Raw genomic sequence first — 16,905 nt, forward strand, 5'->3', positions numbered from 1 at the left:
GGTGGGTTTCAAATCGGCGGCATGGGCTGATGGGTTTTTGGTGTCGTGGCTGTGGTTGTGGTTGTTGATGGGTTAAGGTGCCGTGGCTGTGGTTGTTGATGGGTTGAGGTGCTGATGGGTTGAGGTGCCGTGGCTGTGGTTGTTGATGGATTGATCGGTGGCTTGAGTTGATCGGTGGCTTGGGTTTTTGGTGCCGTGGATCGATGGCTTGAGTTGATCAATGGCTTGGGTTTTTGGTGCCGTGGTTGTGGTTGTTGATGGCTTGTGTGTTGCTAGAGGTTGAGGGAGAAGTAGAGGAAAAAAAAAATGGTTGGAAAGCCTAGGAAATATGGGTCTGAAAAAAATTGACAGTTATAAAGAAATAATAAAGAAATATTAAAAATTAATATTTTAATAGAAATAGAGTTTTGAGATGTAGAAGTATTGTAAAATAAGATGGTATAATGATAAAGTGAGTTTTTAGAATGGTAAAATAGAGTAGCATTAGCATTTTCCTTAGCATTTTTCAATGCTAATGCTCTTCCAGGGATCTCTTGCATGTCCATGACTCGCCATATTTGCATTTTCTATAAGTTTAAGGACATTAACACTTTTCACAACTTTTTCTTTAAAAAAAAAATATATCACAAAGGTTGATATGACCTTTTGTTATTAGAGTATAATAAAGATGTAGTTAATGTATTTCTAAAAAAAAAAAAAAGATGTAGTTAATGATTAGAGTATAACAAAGATGTTGTTAATAGTAGATCCATGTAAAAATGATATTATTCGAATCACAATTTATTATCTTAGTAAATTAAGAAAAAAGTTTGTAATGAAATCTCTCTTGGGCATGGCATGCAACCCACAATGAGCCAATCCATTTGTCTAAGGTTCAACTTAACTACAACAAGCCAATTTCTATGCATCATGACACAACTTTTGTGCTACAATTTTCTTCATAACTATAATGTGGTTGACTATAAATAGTGAAAAAAAAAATAGTGAATTTATGTGAAAGTTGTCCACTGTTCAAGTTGACAATTTCAGTAAATTGTGACCAATAAAGTAATCATAGAAGAATTGAAGAAATAAAGAGCCTGGTGTAGTAGGACCATTGCTAAAATATAAAAGTATTAAAATAGTAGAAGTGTGTTTATAAGACCAAATTTGTGTAAAAGTGTATTAAACTTGCGTGAATGCTGGAGTTTAAATAATTTTTTGGCTTCATTTTTTGGCTTCATAGGGACCCACAATCTCATTAAAAGGATGGTAGACTACAACCGATAAATAATAAAAGTGATTATTGACTAGTAGTAGTCTTAATGAAAATGATGTTTCACTAATTACGACCTGTAATTTCAGTAAGTTGTGAAATTTATTATGTTTATAGCATTATTATAAAATTATAATTAAGTCAAATAAGTTTCAAGAGTGCTTATTTAATTAGTCCAATATTTCCACCCTGTTTTGCAGAGCTAGTGTCTTAAAATAATTTTTTTTTTTTTTTTTTTAAGTTTTTTTAAACAAACATATGAAGCAAGTCCATCAGTTTGAATTAGTTAGAAATTTAGATCTGTTATCTATGTTGCTAGTGCAAGAGGAAAATGCTAAAACAACAAACTATTTTATAAATTATTTAAGTGGCAAGTGGTTATTGAGAAGTAAAAAAGTGATGTTTGTAATGAATCCAATTGAGAACCAGTAACAATTTGTCACATCAATAACTTGTAAAAATATTGTAAAATTTTTTGTCTGTGACATTACTTAGTGTAAAATAATAGTTCCTCCATTTCCATTGCCAAATTTTGAGCTTTCTATAGCGCAAGTGCCCCCCTGAAACTCTCAAAAACCTCTGTAATAATACTACTATATTGAACTAAAATGTCTTATTTGCCCCCCTAACACCCAGGACAAGTAATTTTTCTATTTATTGTACTAGCTTGTCATACTTTTGTCGGATTGGGATCCGGTGCAATTGCTAAATGCGATTGCATTGTGCATTCACCCCAATTCCCTCACAACTTTTTTTTACTTTTACTTTTATTCATTTTTTATATTTAATGGTTGAGATTAAATCCTACTTTTGATCTCAATCCTACTTTTGTCAGACTTTTTTTTCAATTCTCACAGGTCGCGTTAGCTTTTCTTACCCCCTAATACTGATAGACCTATACTCCCTCTCTCTTGGATGACCAACTTGAGACATACATCCATGACATGCAGTCCACTGAAGAGTTTTCAACTCTTAAAGGAATTGGACAGCTTGCTAAAAATATGATAGAAATGAAAAATGATGTTTTCTATCCATTGGTTTACTCAATAGTGACATTGGCATTGATTTTACCAATTGCAACAACTATTGTTGAAAGAGTTTTTTCAGCAATGAACATAATTAAAAGTTGATTATGAAATCGAATGAGAGATCAATGAATGTATGATTGCTTAGTCACATATATTGAGAAATGTGTGTGTGTATATATATATATATATATATATATATATTCAAGACTATTGAGTGTGAAAAAATCATGCAGCGGTTTCAAAATATGAAAAATCGTCGAGGACAATTGGTGTAAATTAAGTTAGGTGTGAAAAAATAAATTAAAGTTTATAATTTATGTTAGATTATATATGACAATTACATTAGCATATAGTTGTTTATTTATTTTGTTATTAATATTGATTAATAATTTTTAGATTAATTTTTTACTTTCAATTTTGTTTTTTAATCTTACCCCCTAACCTAAATTCCTGACTTCGCCACTGGATTGAAGAGACGGCCCAAAAAGGATTTTTATTATTTATTTGCTGGGAAATTTCTATAGGAGAATATCCGAACAGAAATGTATAATAGATGCATGTGGTTCGTACCACATGCGTCTATAATTGATTTAGGATGACATTACTAATTGTTGACAAAATCTTAGGATTAGCAGAGATTTTAAGTATGCCACTAGCCCAACATTAATAAAGGTTAATCTATAATTACAAAGCCCAGTCATAATCTCACTGCTGGATTGTGCATGCCCAATATTGACTTAAACGTGGGCAAATACTTGTACTACAGTACAATGCCCAAGTATGAGGACGATGGAATCTGGAATTGGCTTTTTCTTTCTTCTCATGAATAATTCTTCATGCGCATGTGTGAAACGGAAGATAATTATACCCAGAAGATTCCATCAAATAGTCTTGGTCAAACAAGCTAAATTTTAGTCATGGTTTCATATTATATAGGAAAATAATAAGTTAATCAAGTAGCTCATGAATCAGGGACAGAGTCAGGATTTAGAGTTAGGGGGGACGGCTTTGCTATTGGCTATGTGTGGCAGCTTCGGCCTCCAGCTATGTTGCTTAACCGTTAAATGATTTTTTATTTATAATTTTTTTGTGATTTTGATGTGTGCGTTGTTGATGCTGGCTAAAGACAAAATTATTTTATTTAAAGTTTTTTAAAGGATTGGGTTGTTTGTTTTGGATAAAATTGGTAAATTGAGCTTAATTATTTTTAGTTTTATTATTGGTAATTTTTGTTATTGAGTTAGTTTTTTTGGGCTTGTATTATTTTTTTTTAGATTTTATTCCTATAAATTTTTTATGGCTTTTAAAAAGAGGAAAATATTAGAGCTATAATTTTTTTTTTACAAATTACTGATGTGATGTGTGGTTATTGGTAAGTAAAAAAATTATGTAAGTGGTGGGTCTAAATATGAATCAATAAAAATTTACTACCTCAATAGTTTGTAAAAATGTTGTAGAAAAGTTTGTAATTATAGCATTACTTTTAAAAGTGTAAGGACGCGATTCGTGGCGAACCGTAACAGTGTCGGGTTCGCACGTGAAAAGGCCCCCAACAACATCATTTGTAGAGCGTGGGTTTGGAAGGCTAGGCCTTGATCGATAGGCGGTGGGTTTTTCGCGGTGTTCGTACCAGTTTAAGTTTTCCTACACCCCTGGAGTCTTTCTCCTGGAGGTGGGCTGGGAGGCTCTGGTTTTTGGCCATTTTTCCCAACCCCTTCTTTAGGTTACTTATTTTTCCTTTTATACTCGCCTGCGTCCACTGTCCTTCGCCCACGTATGGGGTCAACCTTTCCAAAATTGATACTTGTCCCATCAGCCCATATTCAAAGTCGTTGGGGGTGGTTGTAAAAGTCTAAGACTGCGGATCTGTCAGGTTCAGAGCATTGAATGGCAGTGAGAGCAGCTTTCCCTGGATATTTTAGATCTTTCGCCCTGATTTCGGTCCTATACCGTTTTTACCCTTCCTTCAGGGGGGGACTTTGGGTCTGCCGAGGACTGAGCCGTCCTCGGCGATATCCACAGGCTATTTTGTCGAGCTTGGGCCATAGCCCTCCTCGGCTTGGGCCTTCGGATTTTCCCCAGGTAGATGGGCCTGGCCCATAAATCATTTGGGCCCCACAATAGCCCCTCAAAACCCGGCTGTCCAACCTCTTGGTTGGAAAGGGGGGTTTTGGTGATGCCAAACCTCTTCCTACGGCCCAATCAATTTGGCCTTTTAATAATGCTGGCGGCTCCTCATCTGTCTAAGAAACGCGCCGGTCCATGAGGCAGCCTTTTGATTTCGCGCTTGATGCGCTCTTATCGTTTGGGTATCCCAAAACGTGCTTTTAATGACCACTATTTACGAGACTGCTTTAATTCGGCGGTTTGTTTTGATGGGGTGGAGAAACGGAACCGGCATGTTCGTGTTGGCAGATCCGTTTGGATATCTGAACCTATTAAATGTCTCCCGCTCCACCCTCAGTATAAGAAGGAAAGGCGGAGGTTATTGTTTTTGTAAAGAATTTCTTCTCATCTTTCTGAGATTTGAAATATTTGGCCTCCCCGAGGGTTCATTTTACCCACTGGTCCACAAACTAAATCGTGATACACTTTATCATAACAACGAGTGATGCAGGAGCCAAACCCCTCCCATAGACGCCATGTTCCAATAAAGCTCCTTATGGCTCGATCGGGACAGGGATGGCGAAGACTCAAAATCAACCTCACCCTTCTTTCAATCAAAATCCGAAGTAGGGACTCGTCACGTCAAACTTTCGGCGTGACTGAGTCGAGAACACCCATCATCAGTACCCACCGCTCTCCTATGAGCATACCTAGTATGGCTCCAGTGTGTTGGGAGTCAGGATCGAGGCCGGGACTAAGCGTCTCTACTTCTTCCTCTCTTCCTTCACTGGGGCTATTCTCCATCTCCCTTTCTTAGTCTTCCCAGCACCAGTTCCATCCTGGTGCTTTCACTTCTCCCTCTTTTGCTCCTTTTTCTTTCTTTTCATCTCTTCTCTCTTCTTCTCCTCCTTCTTTACTCATGTCCTCCATCTTCTTCATTCCTCCATCTTCTTCATTGATTTCTTCCTTACTATTTCCCTCTCCGCCATTTCTTCCCAAAGAAGGTTCTTATCATTATATGAGCAGTATCGAGGCAAAGATTGGAGAGACTTTGAAAACGAGTTTAGAAGACGCCTGGGAGTTTAGTTATCTGTACTACGGATGTAACTATCGCTTAGGCAGTTCGCATTTTGTATAGGCTCGTTCGAGCCCTTCTTTGTACATTGTAATAATTTTTCGTATTAATAAAAATCGTTGTTATTTTATTTCGCATGTTTTGTCTCTATGCTTTTTTTTTTCTTTTGGATCTACAAACGCTGCTCGGCATATTAATATAGCATCTAAATCAATGACGGCTAAGACCAAAAGATTTGATAATAAAAAGACGTCGCCATAACTTTAATAGAAATGCTTGACATAATAGGGCCGATCAGTGAAGAGTAATACTTACCCCCATGCTAGCCGAGGAGAGAAACGAAGGCTTGATGTCATGTAAGGAATAACCATTTGAAGATATAGCACCCACCAAATGAGCGGCCTTTTTATATGACTAAGTGCTGGGGCTTTCCACCCCCTTCCTTACACCTTTATTGGCCTTAACCTTTTATGGTGTTTAAGCCGTGGATGAAGTGACCTGACATTTTTACCAAGTAACCCATCTTACGGGATTCAAACCTTTTCTTATCCAAGTATCTTGGTTCTGTCCCTGGGCCCATATGCTGAACGGGCCTGGGCCGCGAATTTACTGGGCCCACAAATTAAGAGGTGTTTCCATAACCTTTGATCACGCGGTACCTTTTGGCGTCCCAGTGTTCGAGGTGCACCCTCTCGAGACTCCTTTATCCTCAGGGTTGCAGACGACGTTGGAAATCGAGCCAGAGACATTTTGTCTGTAGCGTTCCTTGGGACGCTGCGCGAATTAAATGCCATCGGTTTACTTCTGGGTATAAATGGGATAGGGGATCACTTTACTTGCACATGAACTCTCCCGTTCCCTTCAGAACTATATTTCTTCCATATCCGCGATCTCTCTTTCTAGTGCCACTGCCCCAAAGCAAGATGTTTGAGGCTTGGATAGGGATGAAAGGTCTCCGCGTGCTTCAGAGGCACCGAATCCTCAAGGTGATATGGTATGGACAAGGATGGCACAGATTCAAGCCAGTCCTCCGCCTTGACAGGAGGAAGATGGTATTCCTCCTTCTTTTAGTCAAAATCCGAAGCAGGTTCTGGTCATGCCAGATTTTTGGTATGTCAGAAAAAGGAATTTCCGCCATCAGCGCCGTCTGCCTTGTAGCAGGCAAATTTTTGCAGGGGCTTCCCAACTTCCGGCTCCCTACACCTTTTCTGTAGATGGTGTTAGCCTGAGGTCAGGTTTCCTGCACCTTTTCTGTACCGGTGCAGGCCCCAAGTTGGGTTCTTTTGCTGCCTGAGTTATGGGCGTGCAAAAGCATGGAGGGGGAATAAGGTCTCGAGGCAGTAGCCAACCTCTCCTCTGAACTGCCTCCTCGGCTTTATCTTTACTCTCTTATACTCTTCGTTACTTACGTAGTTAGCTTCGATGTAGGCTTTGTTTCAGCTTTCCATTGTACACTGTACTGTTCCTTTGTCTTAATAAAATATGTGTTTATTTCTCTATACATATCTTTCTTCTCCGTAACCACTACTTTATGCATGAATATTAAATATGAGTTTGCCCTTAATGATATTCTAGGCAGAGAAAGGCCTTAACACAGATTCCTACTAGTTTATACTTACAAATATTATCAAACATAACAAGGTTAGTCATCAAATAAATTAAACTCTTGGAACTAACCGGGATAACGGCTGAGTGCTACGCGATGCACACAAGAGCAATGTCCGAGTACGACAAACTCTAAGTAATTCGTCCGAGAGGGTAGCCGAGTAGCGAGGGGCTTTGGTTGTGCTTCTGGATAACAGTTACGCCGTATCGCACCAACCCCTTTGATATTGGGGGATCAGAGGGTGGACCGAGGAATCCGCGCAATCAAGGTATTAACCCATCTGTTAACGCGGAGCTCTCTTCGGATGAATTTTGAGGTTTATGTGCCATAGTTTTTTTTTTTAAATAGTTGGTTCCCCATCCAGGTAGTTGGTTTCCCCAGAGGCTTGAGTCCGAGGACTATACAATGCCTTGGTTCTGTCCAAAACCTAGTTTTCCACATCCAGGTAGTTGGTTTCCCCAGAGGCTTGAGTCCGTAGACCATGCAATGCCTTGGTTCTGTCCAAAACCTAGTTTTCCTCATCCAGGTAGTTGGTTTCCCCATAGGCTTGAGTCCGAGGACTATGCAATGCCTTGGTTCAGTCCAAAACCTAGTTTTCCTGATCCAAGTAGTTGGTTTCCCCAGAGGCTTGAGTCCGTAGACCATGCAATGCCTTGGTTCTGTCCAAAACCTAGTTTTCCACATCCAGGTAGTTGGTTTCCCCAGAGGCTTAAGTCCGAGGACTATGCAATGCCTTGATTCTATCCAAAACCTAGTTTTCCACATCCAGGTAGTTGGTTTCCCCAGAGGCTTGAGTCCGTAGACCATGCAATGCCTTGGTTCTGTTCAAAACCTAGTTTTCTCTTTGTGTGGGATCTTGGCTTTAGGGGAGTTAGCTCCGCAGCCAAGCCCCTAGAGTTTATCCATACGGTTAATGTTACCACGCGCCTAGTTTGCTCTTTACTGGGGACCTTGGCTTTAAGGGAGTTAGCTCTTCAACCAAGCCCCTAGTCAAGAAACGTAGTCCGTAACAGAACTTTGTACTAGAACTCTATAACCAACGGTTAGATATAACGAAGAAACTCTATCGACCCACTTCCTATACCAACACACAAGCCTTCCCCACAGACGGCGCCAATTGTAAGGACGCGATTCTTGGCGGACCGTAACAGTGTCGGGTTCGCACGTGAAAAGGCCCCTAACAACATCATTTGTAGAGCGTGGGTTTGGAAGGCTAGGCCTTGATCGATAGGCGGTGGGTTTTTCGCGGTGTTCGTACCAGTTTAAGTTTTCCTACACCCCTGGAGTCTTTCTCCTGGAGGTGGGCTGGGAGGCTCTGGTTTTTGGCCATTTTTCCCAACCCCTTCTTTAGGTTACTTATTTTTCCTTTTATACTCGCCTACGTCCACTGTCCTTCGCCCACGTATGGGGTCAACCTTTCCAAAATTGATACTTGTCCCATCAGCCCATATTCAAAGTCATTGGGGTTGGTTGTAAAAGCCTAAGACTGCGGATCTGTCAGGTTCAGAGCATTGAATGGCAGTGAGAGCAGCTTTCCCTGGATATTTTAGATCTTTCGCCCTGATTTCGGTCCTATACCGTTTTTACCCTTCCTTCAGGGGGGGGGACTTTGGGTCTGCCGAGGACTGAGCCGTCCTCGGCGATATCCACAGGCTATTTTGTCGAGCTTGGGCCATAGCCCTCCTCGGCTTGGGCCTTCGGATTTTCCCCAGGTAGATGGGCTTGGCCCGTAAATCATTTGGGCCCCACAAAAAGAATTAATGATATTGTTAAGGGGGGAAAGTGTAATTTTATAGACCAAAATTACTAAAATTAGTAGCTATATATATACTAATATTTTTTATAAAAAAATTAGGGGGCGCCATTGCCCCATAATGTCCAAATCTAACTCCGTCCATCTCGTGAACAAGCTCGAGTTTGTTCGACTAGAAAATGAGTAAGGCTTGAACATAAATCTTATTTAATAATAAGCTCGAGCTCAACTCGTGTTCGAAATAAAATTAAATGAACAAACTTGAACATTTAATACTCGGCCAGATTGTTTACTACCCGAGCCTCAATCATTCTTTCAAGTCACATTAATTAGCCTCAACCATCCCTCATCACATTAATTAGTCTCAACCATCCCTCCAAGTCACATTAATTAGTTTTTCCCATTCTTATTTTAACAGGCACGTTCTTGCCAACCTGTATTTCATAGTTCAAAGATCAAACCTCTTACCTCTTTTAAGTGTTCGTCTTGATTGAAAACCTGTCAGTTATTAACACAAACTTGTAAGATTAGATTGATTATCAAAGCAGCTAGCACTTGTTTTGAAGAGTTATACAAAGCAGGTTCTTTATGTCTGCATCAAAGCAGCTAGCACTTATTGGTACCTCTCACAGGTTTCAATCTTTAATCCCAAATCCTTGTCATCTTCTGCTTATCTCAAAACGCAACAAAAAAAGGTCTTTTCTTGGTACTGATCAGAGGTTACACTTTCTCAAAATTGGGCTGAGCCTGAGAGAGCTAGTTGTCAGCAAAAGAAAGATGTACTAGTTTTTACTTTTTATTCTTTGATTTTGCCTAACAATTTTTGGGTGATTTTTTTTTTTTTTTCTTGAGAAAATTTTCTGGGTGATTTTCATAAAAGTATTTTTCAGCTTAAGTAATTTTATATGGATGTATTGGTGCAGGGATGTGGCTGTCCATTGCAGTGTCCCGCCAGTACCTCCAATTCCATCTAATCCAGCTTCTCCTGGTCCACAGTAAGAAAAATCATAGGTGTATAATCTTTTTTATTTGTAATATTCTTTCTTCTCTTTTTTTCCTCTTATCTTATGAGACAATAAAAGTTTATGCCAATATCAGGAGCAGGAAAGTTTGGATTGTTGGACTGATAGCATCAGCAATTCTACTCTTCTTTGGGATCAAATTTGGGCCATTACTCAAGCTAAAACGTAAGGAAACTTAACTTGTTCTTCTCCATTTTGTCAATTATAATGCATATCTGCATCACTTATGCATCTTATAGCAGTCTGTTCTAGCCAACCCCAAATTTTTTGGGACTAGAGTTTACATCGTCATTGTTAATGGGGGTTTAATTTGGTGCTTGGATTTGACATATACAGAGGAAGTTGATACTGTGGTGGACACGGCAGAAGATGTGGCGGAGGTCGTAGAAAAGGTGGCGGAGGAAGTGGAGATAGTAGCTGAAGAAATTGCAGAGCACCTTCCAGCAGGAGGAAAACTTAAAGTCGTTGCAACATTTATTGAAAATGTAGCAGAAACAACAGCCAAGGATGCCCGGCTGCTAGAAGATGTCATTGACAAGGTCATACCTAATAAATACCCTTTTTTAAGCCTTAGTGCATAAGTCACCAATAGGATCTGGTTTCTTAAAAAAAAAAATTTATCTCATTTTATCATCTTAAAACTAATTTATTCATTATACCATATCACACCACATTAATATTACTATTTTTTGTATGTGTTCTAATAAGTATTCCTGTTTACTAAAAAAAAAAAAAAAAAAAAGATTTATTCCACATTGGTTGTGTGTGTCTAGTGCCCGCTGTTTATAACCTCAGTCTACAACTATAAAAGTTAGGCCATTTTGTAGTTGTACTCTGGTTATGTAATGTATTATATACATCCTAAAAACTTACTTTATTTATTTTGTCATCTTATTTTACAACTCTCTCAATATCCCAATTTCTATTTTTAGATACATCATAATAAAATAATATAAACTTCCTAATAAAAAAATATATATATATATATATATATATAACCACCCTCTCTCTTCTCTCTCTCTCTCTCATCTTCCCCAAACCCAAACCCAAAACAAAACATCCTAGATCAAGCCAACCACTGAAACTCAGCTGCTACCACCGCCACCACCAACAACCACCCACACCACCAACCACAACAACTACAAATCACCACCAAAAACCCAAAACAAAAAACCATCACAGCCTCCTCTACCACCACAGCCTCACCACAAACTAATGCCACCATAAACCCACCACAGTAAAACCCACCCCAACCACCACAGCAAACCCCTACCACCATGAACCTACAAACCCATGGCAACAACCCACCCCACCACCACAATAACAACCCACCTCACCACCACAGCAACACCCCACAACCACGGCAACAGCCCACCTCGCCACCACAACAACACCCCAACACCATATGCACAGAAACGCACAAAACAATTCAAAGAAAAATCCACATAAAACCCACAAGCACCGAGCAAGTAAATCTATAAGCACAAAAAAAGGGAGCTTTCGAATAAAACAAAAAAATAAAAATAAAAACAAAAAAATAGAGAGGGAAAGAACCCACGGCGGCAAACTCTGGCGATCAAAAGCCACGACCCACAACAAGAGAACCCTGGCAAGCGAAAGACAACCTACGGCAACAAACCTAGGCGAGTAAAACGTCACCTTCAAACACCACCATTGCCTTCAAGCTTTGTCCAGCACCACCTCCATCAGTTCAATTGCAAGCCCAACCACGGAAACAAAAGCCCAAGCATTGCCGAAGCAACCTAGCACCACTGTCACATTTGGATACCGCTTATTTTGCTAAAAACTAAAAACAATAAAAAAATAATTTTCAGATTATTGTTCACTGATGTCCCATAAACAGTGCAAGAGGCGCTGGTCAAAAACAAGAACGCAGAAACGTGCAAACGCAGACGTGATCCAAACGAGCCTTATATATAAAAACCAATTGTCCACAGGTTCTTAAATTTTTTAAGAACCTATACCTGAATTGAGCAACATTTTTAAGGATTGGGTTGTAAAATAGCAACTGGAGGGTGTTTACACCTCCCCCCCCCCCTCCCCCTCCCCCCTAATGCTAATGCTCTAATAATGCATTTTTTTAGTGGTTGGATGCTAAAATTTAGCATATCCGGAGTTTTACAACTCTGGATACTGATGCTCTAAGAACATCCTCATTAAAGGTGTTAAAAATGCTAAATGCTATTTTTTAACATTTTTAACACCTCAAATCATAAAAACCCATCTTTATCAAAGCTTTCAAATCTTAAAAATTTTAGCAACTTGCTACAATGAGGTTTTATTTCTAACACCTCACTGTAGCAAGCTACTACCATTTTTTATTATTTTTCCTTCTTTCCTTTTCACAGTCTCTCCCGTGCTCTCTGTCCCCTCTTTCTTTCATTTTCTCTCCACCTCTTTGTTTCCTTCTTTCTCAGCATCTTGAGTTCATGGGTACTGGGTGTGGCCGGGATGTGATGCTAGGTGTGTTGGGTTGTGGTGGTTTTTCATGTATCATGGGTCTCTATGGTGGTTCGTGGCGGGTCTCTGTGGTTCGGTGAGTGGGTTTTACGATTTGATATCGGTGAGTTTTAATTTCAATGGTTGTGATTGATTTTGTTGGGTTTTTAATTTCGGTGGCTGGGTTCGTGGGTTGATCGAGGTGGTTCAGAGATGGGTATGGGTTGATTGGGGTGGTTCAGAGATGGGTGTGGGTTGATCAGGGTGAGTTTGGGTCTTTGTTGTGATTTTGTGATTCTTTGATTTGGATGATTCTTTGATTTTGTGATTCTTTGATCGGGGTGATTCTTTGTTGGTGGTCGGCGACGCTGGGTTGAGAAAGAGAGACATAGGGGAGAGAGACAGAGAGAGGAAGAATAAAAATAGATAAAGAAAGAATATTTAAATGAAGTGTTAAAAAAATAGAAGTTTTGATGTAAGGAATGTTGTAAGGCGATGTGTTATATGTTATAAAGTTGGTTTTTGAGATGGTAAATGCTAATTTTTTTAGAATCTTTGATGGGAATGCTCTAATCACCAATAGTATCAATTACATAGTTAGGCTTTTATTATATCCTGTTTCATTATCTCTAAGTTTCATTAATCACTTCTCCTAGGTTATGCAAAAAATGGACCGCTAAAGTGTTTGAAACAAATATGGTTAATTTCAGCATTAACTGGGTCTAGATCTAGTTTGCTTGCTTCTAATCTCATAGTATTCATTATTGCAATTTACAATCCTGTAATTTGACTAAGTCTTCTAGTTAGGTTAAGTTAGGGGTGTCAAATGGGAGGGTTTAGGTTAGGGTGGACATAATTATTGGGTTGGGGACATAAAGCTCATTTATCCATTATTACCCATTTAACCAATTACTTCTAATCCAAATCCAATTATTACGAGTAAATCTCAACCCACCCAATTATCCAATAATCAAAATTACCAAAATGCCTCTAAAACTTGAAAATGACAAAAAAAAAAAAAAAAAACTCCTAAAACCCTCTAAAATTGTCGAATACTCTCAAACCATAAAATGACCAAAATACTCCCAAACCTAAAAAAAATGACAAAAATAATCCTAATTTAAAAATTAAAAAAAAAAAAAAAACCCTAAAACCTAAAAAATGACCAAAAATAGTTAACCGTTAACTATTACTCTCATTTGTTTTTTTAGAAACAAACAAACACACACACAAGGGAGAAAGAATGAAGTTCTAATACAAAGGCACACTACAAACTTCACTCAAAAGTAAAGGTAGAAGCAGAAGACTTAATGATCGGGCTAAGTTCAATAATAGGTCACAATCAAGAGATAAATCTTAGTTTAAGAAAACTAGAGAATGCTTCTATTGTGGGAAAAAATGTCACATAAGAAAAAATTGTTGGCATTGGAATAAAGAACAGACTGAAAGCAAAGATGAAAAGAATGATACTGAGAAAAATACTATAGCTGCTATGATTGCTGAGGATGTTGTGGTGCTTTCTGTTGAAGAGCAAAAGTGTGAGCATGTTACTAATAGTGATATTGAATGCATTGTTAATTCGATAGCCTCCCACCATATTATTCCTAGGAAAGGGTTGTTTACCACATAAAAAGCAGGGACTTTGGTACTGTGAAGATGGGCAATTCCAGTTACTCAAAAATTGTGGGAATCGGCAATGTGTGCATTGAAACCATTGTTGGTAGCACCGTGATGTTGAAGAATGTGCAACATGTTCCAAATTTAAGAATGAATGTGTTTTTTACATTGGCTATGGATTGAGCAGGTTATTGTAACTACCTTGGCAATGGAAGATGGAAACTTACTAAAAGATCATTGGTTGTTGCAAGAGGACATGCATGTCACAGTATGTATAAGACTCATGTGAAGACCCGCATAAGAAAGTGGGTGATATCAGCAACAAGGTGTGTTGTAGAAGAGAAGAATGCAAAGAGGATAGCTGCATAGAGAGAAAGACAGGCAAGAGAGAGAGAGAGCTATGCGTAGAGAAAAAAATAAAGAAGAGAGAGCAAAGTGTTGCCGTTTTTTAGAAAAATAATTTGTGTGTGTGTGTGTGTGTGACAGAGCAAAGAAAACAAGAAGTTTTTCTTTAGTTGTGAGACATACACTAGAAGATTTATTATTGTATTTGGTGAATCTCATGTTAGGCATGAACTTAAGAATTATTGTAATTGATTTGATAATAGTAAATTGATTCGGAGTTTGTCCCATGGTTTTTCTCTTCAAAGAGAAAGGGTTTTCCATGTAAATATTTGTGTTCTTGTATGTGATTGTTATTTTGGATTGCTAATATTGGCGATAATATTATTTAGGACCTAGCAAGTGGTATCAGAGCCCATGGTAGTGTGGGGCAAAAATGGTAAGGTTATTGAGGTTCCTTTTCCTGTTGGAGTAGGTTATTGAGGTTCCTTTTCCTGTTGGAGTGGGAACGAAGTGTGTATACTTTGAGCCATTTCGCAAATGGAGTAGTGACGAGTCCCCTTCGCGGTTGGTGTGGGTATATTGCACCAAGCAAGCCCATAAAGCCGACACAAATGATCTTGGAAAAGGACTAACAAAAGAGTATTATTGCCAATGATGCTAGACAATGGTAAGGTGTGAGGTTCCTATAGAGGATAAAAGACGTGCGGGGTTGACACGTGGAAGCCCACGGATGATGCATTAGTGAAGGAAAAAGCCCATAAGGCAAGGGAGAGCGAGTAGGAATTGTCAATGGCCTATAGAGAGGTCTTGAAACTTATAGAGAGGTAGAGACTCACACGTGAGGGGGAGATTGTTAGGTGTATACATGTAAGTGAAGTTCCACATTGAATAATGATGAGAATAATGAGTGGTTAATATAATATAATTGAGCACATACCCATTAGGTTTAGGTCTTTTAGGTTAAAGTGCCTCTATATGTTATATTAATTATTCAAGGAGTCTCTCCAAGATGTTTATCTCCCTAACATGATAAGTATGAAGAGATTATGTGATCTAAACAATAAAATTGCAAAGAAATAATTTAATACAAAGTTTTTTTTTTTTTTTTTTTATACAAGATAGAAATGATACTCTAACCTAATCTAAATATATATATATATATATATGTGTGTGTGTGTGTGTGTGTGTGTGTGTGTGAAGCTCCCTTCTGGAAACTTAAACTTCGGCCATTGTCTCCCCCCCCCTTCCAACACTCCACAAGCACTTATACTTATGGAGTGACAATCACGCTAAGGGTGCGTGGTGGTAATTTAATACAAAGTTATTGAGTCTTGAATGGTCTAATTTGAACTCAAGCCCATATTCCCATTTTATGATTTGAATCTAAAAGTAACGGGGCCAATTCCTAAGAACTAAGTCCATATTTCCCCTTATTAGTAAAAGTAAAAGTTGTTTGTTTTACAGTTTGTTTATGGAAAGTTAATTAATCAAATACAATTTGCAAGTTCGAGCAATGGAGAAGGATGCGGAATCATTCATTACTGTCATTGATCAAGCCAATAAGACAACTAAAGAACAAAATAACCTAAATTAGACTTGGTGAAATACGGTTTTAGGGCAGGCCATGTAGGCCTTGACTTGTAATTTGTTGAACAGAGACTAAAATTAAATGAGACAATATTATTAGTTCTTTTTTCTATTTGTAACTTCAATTCAATTTGAAAAACTAGAAATTAGAAAAAGCAAACTATTATGCGACCCTTGAAATTTGAGGCATCAAAATTGTGAATGACAAAGAAGTAAAAGATAAATAGGCATAAAATCTAAGGCATAATAAACACTTTCAAGTTTCAGCTACTTATAGAAAGCACATAAATGTGAACATTGATGGATTATCATATTTTCCTATGTATTGGATGAATAATTGTAACTTTTTTTTTTTTAGAGAGTTTCAACCCATGATATCTGCTTCTGATGATAACTCTTTATCATCAGACCAAGACACCAATTAGTTTTTGGTGTAGGTAGGGATTGAATCTCAGATCTCCTATTTAACCATTAGAGACTTTACCAGTTGAACTAACTGGAACCCACTTTTTTTTTTCTTTCTTAGTGCATGAAATGAAGTGTTTTTATTTAACTATAATATCTTTGGTCAAAAAAGATATTTAATTATAATATTTTTTAGAAAAAAGTCTTGTAACTTAATTGGTTGACACTTCTTGGTATGTCCATTATATCTAGAGTTCAAATCCTTTCTCTCCTTCATAAATATCAAATTATCCAAAAACTATAATATTTTTGAAAATATTATGTGGTGCATGAAATTAATGTAAAGTTTTCTCTTTGTCAGGTGATAAATTTTTTTTGGGAGTTTGTCATCATGCTTTATATGACTTTTAATCATGATTTTAAAAATCAGTACAGTCAAAGAACCTGTTTGAACCCTGGTTCTCAGTTTAACCCGATTTTTGATTGATTTTAGAGCATTTTATTGGACTAGACTGGTGCCCTGTTCCCAATTAAACTAATCGATCTAGTCTAGTTTTTGAAACAGTGCTTGTAATATAAGCTAGGCCTGTCCAAGTTCAATCGTGTACCCGACCCACCCGAATTTCCCACTGACCCAATCCGGAAA

The 16,905-nt window shown here is 38.1% G+C and overlaps 1 protein-coding gene across 3 annotated transcripts; it reads left to right on the forward strand.

Moving 5' to 3' along the window:
- Positions 1-9,254: 9,254 nt before the first annotated feature.
- LOC115973787 lies at positions 9,255-14,336 on the forward strand. Of its 3 annotated transcripts, none has more exons than XM_031094025.1 (5): positions 9,255-9,602; positions 9,747-9,818; positions 9,922-10,010; positions 10,182-10,384; positions 14,110-14,336. In XM_031094025.1, the coding sequence occupies exons 1-5, from the start codon at positions 9,412-9,414 to the stop codon at positions 14,209-14,211; spliced, it is 657 nt and encodes a 218-aa protein (XP_030949885.1). In that variant the 5' UTR covers positions 9,255-9,411; the 3' UTR covers positions 14,212-14,336. The 3 variants fall into 3 exon arrangements, with proteins under 3 accessions (XP_030949885.1, XP_030949887.1, XP_030949886.1); XM_031094027.1 differs by having other exon boundaries at positions 9,255-9,455; positions 9,747-9,834; XM_031094026.1 differs by having other exon boundaries at positions 9,255-9,455.
- The last annotated feature ends 2,569 nt before the right edge of the window (positions 14,337-16,905 follow it).

Source organism: Quercus lobata, chromosome 2 (assembly GCF_001633185.2).
Source record: "Quercus lobata isolate SW786 chromosome 2, ValleyOak3.0 Primary Assembly, whole genome shotgun sequence".
Classification (NCBI taxonomy): Eukaryota; Viridiplantae; Streptophyta; class Magnoliopsida; order Fagales; family Fagaceae; genus Quercus; species Quercus lobata.

Excerpts from the sequence above, each read along its gene's own strand:
- LOC115973787 (XM_031094025.1), top strand. The coding sequence starts at position 9,412 with ATGTCTGCATCAAAGCAGCTAGCACTTATTGGTACCTCTCACAGGTTT. Across the intron at positions 9,603-9,746 it reads GTTGTCAGCAAAAGAAAGAT|GGATGTGGCTGTCCATTGCA; the intron begins GTACTAGTTTTT and ends GTATTGGTGCAG. Across the intron at positions 10,385-14,109 it reads TAGAAGATGTCATTGACAAG|GTTATTGTAACTACCTTGGC; the intron begins GTCATACCTAAT and ends TGGATTGAGCAG.